Below are 9,476 nucleotides of genomic sequence, written 5' to 3' on the forward strand. Positions count from 1 at the left end.
CAGTTATTCTTTCATGTACCACTAGAGGGAGCCCACGTACTACTGGTGGCATGATACCAAACTGAGAAACACTGATATATATCTAGTTACACTTTGGCTCATGTTGGTCAGATGAATGTCTGTCGAAAATAGTCACATGACATGAATTTGCAGGTTGCTTGTTGAACAATGTTATCTTAAGTCTCTGTTTAGGTTATTTGAAATGAACTCAAAATAATAGTATGAAATATGAAAACAGTTTTGCGTCTTAGTCTACTGCAATTCCCCGTTTGGATACAATGTCGTTTGCAGTCGCGCATTCAACGACTCCCTGAGCATGAATGTTCTGTTTCTGATATGGCCCAAGAAAACGGCTAATTCGCCCGTCGACTTTGTCAACATGTGATTTCCTCCTCAGGCAGCTGTTGCGGCTTTGCACCTTCAGATAATTAGATAATCTGCGACATTGACAATAGCGTGAATTTGGCTTCATCTTTGAATGCACTGAGAGAGCAGGACGCCTCTGACCCATTTGCACTTTGTCTCTTGCGCCGATGCACTTTTTTTTTCCCAACTGGTTGAATTTACATAAAATATTTGTGTATGCCCTTTTGAAAGATTCTAGTTTTGTTACGGAGCTTTTTTCCCCTCCGCCATGGAGGAAGAAAACCTGTCGTTACTACTAGCGCTACTAGTTAGCCCTTTGGGGACCACCACCCTCGTCATCATCAGATTCTTCATCAAAGACATCAACATGTCAACTGCTGCTAATTATTTTGAAGTCAAAAAGTGTAATAAAGATGTCATTGAAGATGTCGAGAGAACTACTTCAAGGCCGGGATGAAGATGTCCTCATCGTCATCGTGTTCCTATGACTATGAAAACACAAACACTCCCATGCAAAAAAAAAAAAAAGGCCTGGAATAGGGGCCGTCTTCCAAGCCATATGACTCCACTCAGGACAGAAGCAGCACTCCTTCAAATACATTTGAAAACAAAAAAGTCTTTGATAACTTTATTATGACAATAAAGTAATACCTACTTGTATTTGTGTCTGTTTATTTCATAAAATATTCAATGAAATAGCAAATACAAGGTGGAGCGTGTCAGTCAAACCCCACGATGATGACAATAAGTATTTGCTTCAGCATCCTTTAAAAGATTATTTCGGTTATTTTTAAAACGACGAAACATTTAAAATAAGCCCCCCCCCCCCCATAAAAACATTTTAATTTTGATATTATCATACAATTATGCAGACAATTAGTATGTAACAAAAGGGCCTCGCCTTCTGAGAAATAAAAAACAAATTAAAATTAAGTGAAGTGTACAAAATTACTTTGGAGGAGCCGCTTGTGAACCGGAAGTAGTTACTCAAGACCCGGACGTGCTTTTGGGCCGCTGTGATGTTGTTGGACATTTGGGGGCTTTTCCTTTAAACGCGCAGAATTAGTCAGCGTTTTTTGTTCTTTTGGTCTTTTTGGAAGAGTCTTTGAGTACTCGAAGAGTTTTTGTGCGAGCTGCTTGGTGAGTAAAACTCGCGGCAATGAACGGAAAAGGGCGTTTGGCGCAAGTCGCGTTGTCCGACAAACCACAACGGTGCCGACACAACACACCGACCAAACGCTGCTGCTTCAGCTCCTTCAACAACCGCGAATTTATGTTGCAATTTATTTTTAACGACAAGGCTGGCTGATAAAGGCTTCCAATTAACCCCCACCAACCAGAAAAAAAAGTCAGATTTCTGATTGCTTGTGATCGATGAGCCCACATTGTTTCAATGCGTTCTTCCCCTTCGGGGATTTGCTGTATTGCTGCTGTTATCAAGCATGCTTTCCAGATAATATGTAAATGAGTTATTCCTCAAATGTCTCGTTTGTCAAAATCTAAACACGACCTTATTTGTAATGCTTCAACAATTCAACATCAAACAAGGATTATTTTGCGAAGAGAACGAAAAGTAGATTGTTTTCATTTAGTCGACGAATCAGCTACAAAAAATATATATATTCATTTCTATCGCTTTATTCATACGCAATACAATTCCAAAGGGACAGTGCAGAAAATGCAATAGCAGACAGTGTGATTATGATTCAGTTACTGGTTTGGTCTGTAACGTCAGTCAGAAAATAAGCAAAAATGTTGAGCATTGTTTAAAAAATAAATAAAAGCATATGATATAATAAAAATAACAATTAAAACACAAAAATAGTCCGGCTAGTCTACCATAGACAATTACAGAAATCAGTCAATAAGTTGAACAAGGGGCTCTGAAAATGAATCAGTTGTCAAAACATTTGTAGACTAATTTGATAATTGATGAGTTGTCAATTAATCATTACACATCTCCGTTTACAACCTTGTTGTGAGTGTCAACAATGTGGATCAGCGGGGCTCCACTTTGAACCACGGAGGCCATAGACCTGTTTTTCGGCACCTCAAATGAAAGTAGCCTGTCCAGCTTGTTGTCTTTTTCTCCATTCGCTTGTGCTGTCTGCCTCGCTGTCGGCAGGTGGGCCCCGACACCGGCATGAGCAACAACAGCCACCCCCTGCGGCCGCCGGCTTCGGTGTCGGAGATCGACCACATCCACCTGCTGTCAGAGCAGCTGGGCACGCTGGCGATGGGTGAGGACTACAGCGACGTTACCTTCATCGTGGAGGGCAAGCGCTTCCCCGCGCATCGCGTCATCCTGGCTGCGCGCTGCCACTACTTCAGGTAGTGCCTGCAACTAATGAGCTTTCCTTTCAGTAAAAAAAAACAAAAAAAACAAAAAAACAAACTTACAGAGAAGCCATTTTTTAAAAAAATATCAAACAAGTCATCTTCGAGACTGCTTACCCATATTTGCGCTGCAGGTGTTTTTGGAACGTAGGAAGGAGCAGCCCGCATAATGTCAAACAACTGTGTAACACAAATTGAAAGTGTAGAAAATGCATAATAAATTGACAAGGCCTCACTTACTGCTTTCGTCCATAAGATCAATCAAAAAATTGGCAAAAGTATTGTTTGTTAATTTCCGAAATAGAAGCGGCCACCTGGCCAAAAAGGAAAAAAAAACGGTCGGCTTTCATGGATGACGATCCATCAAAATAGTGTTTTCTGTTGAGAGGCTGAAATTCTGAGGAGATGAATAATTTTAATTTCAACAAGGTCTTGATACCATTAACTGTTTATCAAAATAATTGTTGGGCAATTACAGGTTCACTCAATTATTGATTAGTTGTTGACCGCAGTTGTAAACCTGTCAATACGTGATCATCAAAACCCTTTCTCAGTCTTGTTTTGATGCTTTATTGATAGAAATCTCCTTTTCTAAGATTTTTGGTCAGAAAAGGGTGTTTTTGTGTTCTATTGCTGGTTACGGAAGTACAAAACACTTTTTTTCTCCGGTGAAAGGTTTTTTCAGGTTGTTGTGCCATATTGTCACTGAAGACAATGCGGGACACACTGATATGTCATGAAAAGAAACACATGTTAAAGCGCTTCTCTAATTAGTGTTGAAGTAGGTTTCAAGTTCATGTTTGTTGAAAAAAAAAAAAAAAAGAAATGTTGAATGCTTGTTTGGATTCTCTTGAAGGCCCGCTCGAGTTGACTGTTGCGTGTTCGTGCGCATCCGGCAGGGCGCTGTTGTACGGTGGCATGAAGGAGTCCCAGCCGCAGGCGGAGGTGAGCCTGGAGGAGACGCGGGCAGAGGCCTTCTCCATGCTGCTGCGCTACTTGTACACGGGCCGCGCCAGTCTCAGCTCGGCCCGCGAGGAGGTGCTGCTGGACTTCCTGGGCCTGGCCCACCGCTACGGCCTGCAGCCGCTGGAGGACTCCACCTCTGACTTCCTGCGCACCGTCCTGCACACGGGCAACGTGTGCCTGGTCTTCGACGTGGCCAGCCTGTACTCGCTGAGCGCGCTGGGCGCCGCCTGCTGCTCCTACATGGACAAGCACGCTCCCGACGTGCTCAACTCGGACGGCTTCCTGGCGCTCTCCAAGGTGACGACTTAAGGGGAGCCGGCGCCCCGGCGCAGAGCTGACGCTTGTTCTGCGTTGACAGACGGCGCTGCTGACGGTGGTGCGGCGCGACTCGTTCGCCGCCAGCGAGCGGGAGATCTTCCAGGCGCTGTGCCGCTGGTGCCGGCAGCGCAGCGAGAGCGGCGAGACGCAGGAGGTGATGGCGGCCGTGCGGCTGCCGCTCATGACGCTGACGGAAATGCTGAACGTGGTGCGGCCTTCGGGCCTGCTCAGCCCCGACCACCTGCTGGACGCCATCAAGCTGCGCTCGGAGAGCCGCAACATGGACCTCAACTTTCGTGGCATGCTCAGTCAGTACCCTTGCTCTTATTTGTGCGTATGGAGTGTGGGAGCTGGGCGCTGCCCGCGTGCGGGAGATATGAAATGTGATATGACATGACATGGTGCATGAGAAAGGATATGAGAGAGACGTCCTGCATGCATATTAGGAACTATGCGGTGGTTAAATCTGCCATGTAGCATTTTTAACTCTTGCATTCCACAAGACGTACTTGGACGTCTTTTTAAAATTAGGCCCCGCCTACCAAGGACGTACTTGTAAGTCTTTTTTTTTTTTGTGTCATAGAGGGCAGGAGGGTCTGATGCAATCTGAATGAGAATAAGCCGTTTGCATTGTAAATTATGTAAAAAAAAAAAAAAGCGACCAGTAGGTGGCAGTAGTGGCTCACGTGATTGAAATGCATGCTTTTACAAAAAGCTCTTTTTCTCTTTGACCAGGAATCGCCATTTCCATGAAACTTAGCCATTTTGTAATGCCGATTGCTGAAGAATAGAAAAAGATAGAAACACTAGAGAGTCCAAACTTTATTTTGGTAGGCTCCATGTTGATGTAGGTTTAGAACCAAATATTCTGTGGGCCTTGCAAGATCAGTCAAAATCCAGTAAAACGCTGGGATTGAGAGGGTTGCTCCAGTGAAAATGGCTGGGATTGAATGAGTTAAATACACCCATGGCTGTATTTATGTCATTGTAATTCTTTTGTCTTTCAAAATACTTTCAAAATAATCGGACTACATTTAACCGCTACATGACAAATATTGGACGGGGGCTTGAAATGTGAGAGGATCAGGAATGAAAAGCGAGTCTTGGAACTTGACGAATTTAACATGAGAATGAGACGTGTCATGAGAAATGTGATGGGATCTGCGACTTCGGACGTGAGGAATGAAGCGTCTGAAACGGGAACGTGAGTGATAGGACATAATCCGCCAGCAGAACAAAGCCGCCTTTGCCAATACAAATCTTTGTTTTTAGTTCCCTTGACGAAAATGCTCCTGTCTCATATGTTGCGATCTGGGGACAACACCCCAAAGCATCCTGGACCTCAAAAAGCACTCCTCGACATTCGTTGTTTATGTTGACATGTGCTCTGCATGTTTTTTTTTTTTTTGCCCCCAGTAGAAGACGACTTAGGCATCGGCGCTCTTGTTGTCTTTCAGTACCAGAGGAGAACATCGCAACCATGAAGCACGGCGCTCAGGTGACCAAAGGCGAGCTGAAGTCGGCGCTGCTGGACGGGGACACTCAGAACTACGACCTGGATCACGGCTTCTCCAGGCACCCCATCGAGGAGGACGGCCGGGCCGGCATCCAGGTCAAACTGGGACAGCCGTCCATCATCAACCACGTGCGACTGCTGCTGTGGGACAGAGATAGCCGGTAGGGCCGCCCCCCTCGCGAGCGCGAAGTCCTGCCTTGCAAAGGCGCCTCGCTTTCCTCCTCGCAGGCATCGAGTGCTCCAGTGCTCGCCGGCTTGATCTTCATTTCATTATTTGTGTGACCTTGTCTGAAAATCAAGCTTCCACACAACTGTAATGACAAACCGGTCCATGTAGGTGGTGGTGTTGCATCGTTTTGGATTTCAGGTTAGGGCGGTTTTGGAGTAAAAGATTTAAGAATGAATCTGTATCGCTCACACCATCGCAAAAATCAATCTTTTTTGTTCTTGTGGGGGAAAAAAAGTCTGCCTTTCTTCGTTTTTGTTCAATGTGTAATCAAGTGCAGCTGAGTGTTAGTGTGATCTCATCCAAGTTGTCTTGTCGTGATGGCAGCTCGTATTCTTACTACGTCGAAGTTTCCATGGACGAGCTGGACTGGGTTCGCGTGGTGGACCATTCCAAGTTTTTGTGCCGCTCCTGGCAGAATCTCTTCTTCACACCCAGAGTGTGCAGGCAAGCCCCGTGTCTCACCTGCTGCCGCTCGGCTTTTTTCTGCTCTTGACACCGCGGCGCCGGTTTTTGTTGCGCGTGGCAGGTACGTTCGCATTGTGGGAACGCACAACACGGTCAACAAGGTCTTCCATCTGGTGGCTTTTGAGTGCATGTTCACCAACCGCACCTTCACCCTGGAGCAAGGACTGCTGGGTGAGTTCCGGGAACGGGGCGCTCTCTCTCTCTCTCTCTCTCTCTTATACGTCTCACGCTTCCTTTCTCACACTCACATCTTGGCGCCCTATCTTCCCATTCATCGTGCCGTGTGCGCAGTGCCCAGCGAGAACGTGGCCACGGTGGCGGATAAATGGATGGGCTTATTTATTAGAGTGAGCCCCCGTTGTATGCGGGGTCACACCTTCCACACCTGCCTGCAAGAGGTGAAAGCATATTTTTTTTCAAATCGTGCTTTGTGTGTTAGCATTAAGCTAGCGGACTTTTGTAAATTGCGGTTTGGTTACCAACTGTACATGAGTTGTTGTTCTCTTTGTTGTACGTTGAGTTTTGCAGTCACCTTGAACTGGAAGTAGAACTTGAAGCTCTCTCTTGGAACCTTTTAAATTTTTATTTTTATTTTTTTTTTTTTTACGATGACCGTATTTTCCGCACTATAAGGCGCTTCGTAGTACAAGGCGCACCGTCAGTCAATGGTCTATTTCAAAACACTTTTCATATATTGGGCGCACCGCTTTATAAGGCGCATAAAATAGAAGCTGCAATAGTGGCTGAGGCTATATTTATTTATCTATTTATTTTAAGAATACCGTATTTTCCGCACCATAAGGCGCATAGAGTAGAAGCTACAAATAAAATACTGAGCTTGTGTTACGCATCCACTAGATGGAGCTACACTAAAGGGAATACAATAGTGTAGCTTTATTTCGATTGCGCTGTAACAAAGCACTTTACAAAACATTTAAAATGCTACATCCAAGAAAGCAGAATGTTGATCCACATATAAGGCGCATCGGATTAAAAGGCGCGCCGTCAGCTTTTGAGAAAATTTAATGCTTTTAGGTGCGCCTTGTAGTGCAGGAAATACAGTCATTCCAAAAAAATATTGTTTGAAAACCAATTTCTGTCGGTCATGCTCACTTTTTTGACGTTGTGCGCAGGCTCCTGCTGTGGGACTGCGACGAGCGCTCATACAGTTACTACATCGAGGTCTCTACCAATCAGCAGCAGTGGACCAAGGTGGTGGACCGCACTCGAGTGACGTGTCGGTGAGGCCAGCGAAGGCGACAGATAAGCGCCGATCGACAGACGGACAGCGTTGCTTTTTGTGCGCTAACGCTGTCCACGTGACCTCCTTGTGTGGCAGGTCCTGGCAGAGCCTCAAGTTCGACAAGCAGCCGGCTTCTTTCATCCGCATCGTGGGCACGCACAACACCGCCAACGAGGTGAACGCACACCGCCATTGACTCGCCTCCTTTGCATCCGTCTCAGCCACGCTGCGTTCGCGTCACGCGTTTCACACAAATGGGACATAGCGGAACCGAAGAAGCGTAATCAATTCACACTTCAGCCATTTGTTTGCAAGCGCAACATAAAAGTTGAAATCCAATTGCTACGTCGAAGGCACGTCCTGCTCAGCTGTCTCCTGTCAATCAAATACGATGAGCACCACCTGGAAAAGCGAATCTGTCTTTGTCTAGCGTCTTTCTTTTACTTACACATAACTTAGACGCTTGAGCCGCCAAAATACATATTATGGATATTTTGACCACTCTTGAAAGCTGCTGAAACCAGGCACCAATAGTTAATATTGCCCAAAAAAATGGACATTGACTAAGTTCTCTTTGCCAGTTGCTGGTCCTATAATGTGGCGGCTTTACCCGTCGGCGAATCATCATGTGCGTCAGAAAGATGGGAAAATGAAATTCAAGTTATCTGTTATGGTCACTGAAATCTTATGCATCAAAACTACTTGTCGTATTCAGGGTTCCCCACGGGTCCTTTAAAGTTCATAAAAATCCATCAAAAAAGAAGTTGCAAAATTATGTTCTTAATTGTCCTTAATTTTCAGGGAAAGCTTCTAAAATTAATAAAAATCCTTTAAAATGTTTTTTTATTTGAAAATAAATTGAAGTTTTATATTTTCTAACTTAAAATTTTTCTTGGTGTACTTTTTTTGGTGTTTTTTTTTTCATTTTCCTACCTGTACTGTACCTAGTACAGGTAGGAAAATGAAAATTTGACATACAGTATGTCAAATAAAGGGTAAGCTGATTGCCCCTAAAAATAAAGATGTGCCCTTCCTTTGGCAGCAATGATTTGAACACCATCTCAGTGATATGTGGCTTTCTGTTCAGCTCGCATATTGTTAAGCAAGCATTAAATCCACCGTGAATCCCCTGCTGAATGGAGAAAAAGTCCTTAAAAATGGCTGAATTTGCCCTCAAAAGTCCTTTAAAGGTCCAGAAATAAAAAGCAAGTGGAAGAGTGGGAACCCTGGTATTGGTACTTGGTATCGAACATCACCTCTAAAAGCCTCCAATGGCAGGATATCCTTGTGCTGCTTTTTAACGCCGCAACAACGAGGCACTCACTCTAAAGCGGCCAGTTCACACACTGTCTGACATCACCCACCTGTGCACTCATGGATGAGAACAAGGCGCTCGAAGGCCGCCACACCAGCCTGAATCCCAGTCGATACACTGGGAATCAAAAGGCACGTTTTGGGGAGCTTAAAAAAAAAAAAAAAAGAAAAAAGGACATTTTGACCAATCGTGTTTTTTTTTTTTTTAATCAAGTATTCTACTGACTAGCCCATTGATTAAGTAGATTCAGATTTCACATGAGGTGCAGGGATTTTTTTCCACTTGCGGTCACCATTCTCACGTAATGACTGTGTGTATAGCTCAAAAAGGTGGCGCCGGACCTGGTGAGTGACGTGAGCCTCAGCCATTGAGAGCGTAGGCTTGGCTGGCTGTTAACTGGCGAACACATTAGTGTAATTCGGCCAAGTTTAGCGTGTGTGTTTGTGTGCTGCTTTCAGGATTGTTTTAAGCATTTGCTCAGTAAAAGCCAATGAAATTGCACCGGTGGTTGTGTCTTCCTACTGACCACTAGCACCTTCACACAATGTCGTCCTTGCAGGTCTTCCACTGCGTCCACTTTGAGTGTCCGGCCCAGTTGGACACAGATGTGAAAGAAAGCGGATCGGGCCCAGATGGCTCGGATTCAGCCCCTTCCTCCTCGCAGCCGCCGCGACCTCAACGGCCGTCGCGCGCGCACCGCCTACAAGCCTGTCACTTTTCT

At 45.1% G+C, this 9,476-nt stretch overlaps 1 protein-coding gene across 1 annotated transcript in view; it reads left to right on the forward strand.

The window, feature by feature from the left end:
• Nucleotides 1–1,351: 1,351 nt before the first annotated feature.
• Nucleotides 1,352–9,476, forward strand: part of btbd9 (BTB (POZ) domain containing 9) — a 9,806-nt gene continuing 1,681 nt past the window's right edge. Inside the window, exons 1-11 of the mRNA XM_019871448.1 lie at nt 1,352–1,506; nt 2,492–2,697; nt 3,603–3,966; nt 4,028–4,295; nt 5,445–5,664; nt 6,057–6,176; nt 6,259–6,368; nt 6,489–6,595; nt 7,284–7,438; nt 7,537–7,615; nt 9,315–9,465. Of these exons, the coding sequence (XP_019727007.1) occupies nt 2,510–2,697; nt 3,603–3,966; nt 4,028–4,295; nt 5,445–5,664; nt 6,057–6,176; nt 6,259–6,368; nt 6,489–6,595; nt 7,284–7,438; nt 7,537–7,615; nt 9,315–9,465 (1,762 nt within the window). The 5' untranslated portion in view covers nt 1,352–1,506; nt 2,492–2,509. The remainder of the gene's footprint in view (nt 1,507–2,491; nt 2,698–3,602; nt 3,967–4,027; nt 4,296–5,444; nt 5,665–6,056; nt 6,177–6,258; nt 6,369–6,488; nt 6,596–7,283; nt 7,439–7,536; nt 7,616–9,314; nt 9,466–9,476) is intronic.

This window comes from Hippocampus comes, unplaced genomic scaffold, assembly GCF_001891065.2.
Source record: "Hippocampus comes isolate QL1 unplaced genomic scaffold, H_comes_QL1_v1.1 scaffold100, whole genome shotgun sequence".
Classification (NCBI taxonomy): Eukaryota; Metazoa; Chordata; class Actinopteri; order Syngnathiformes; family Syngnathidae; genus Hippocampus; species Hippocampus comes.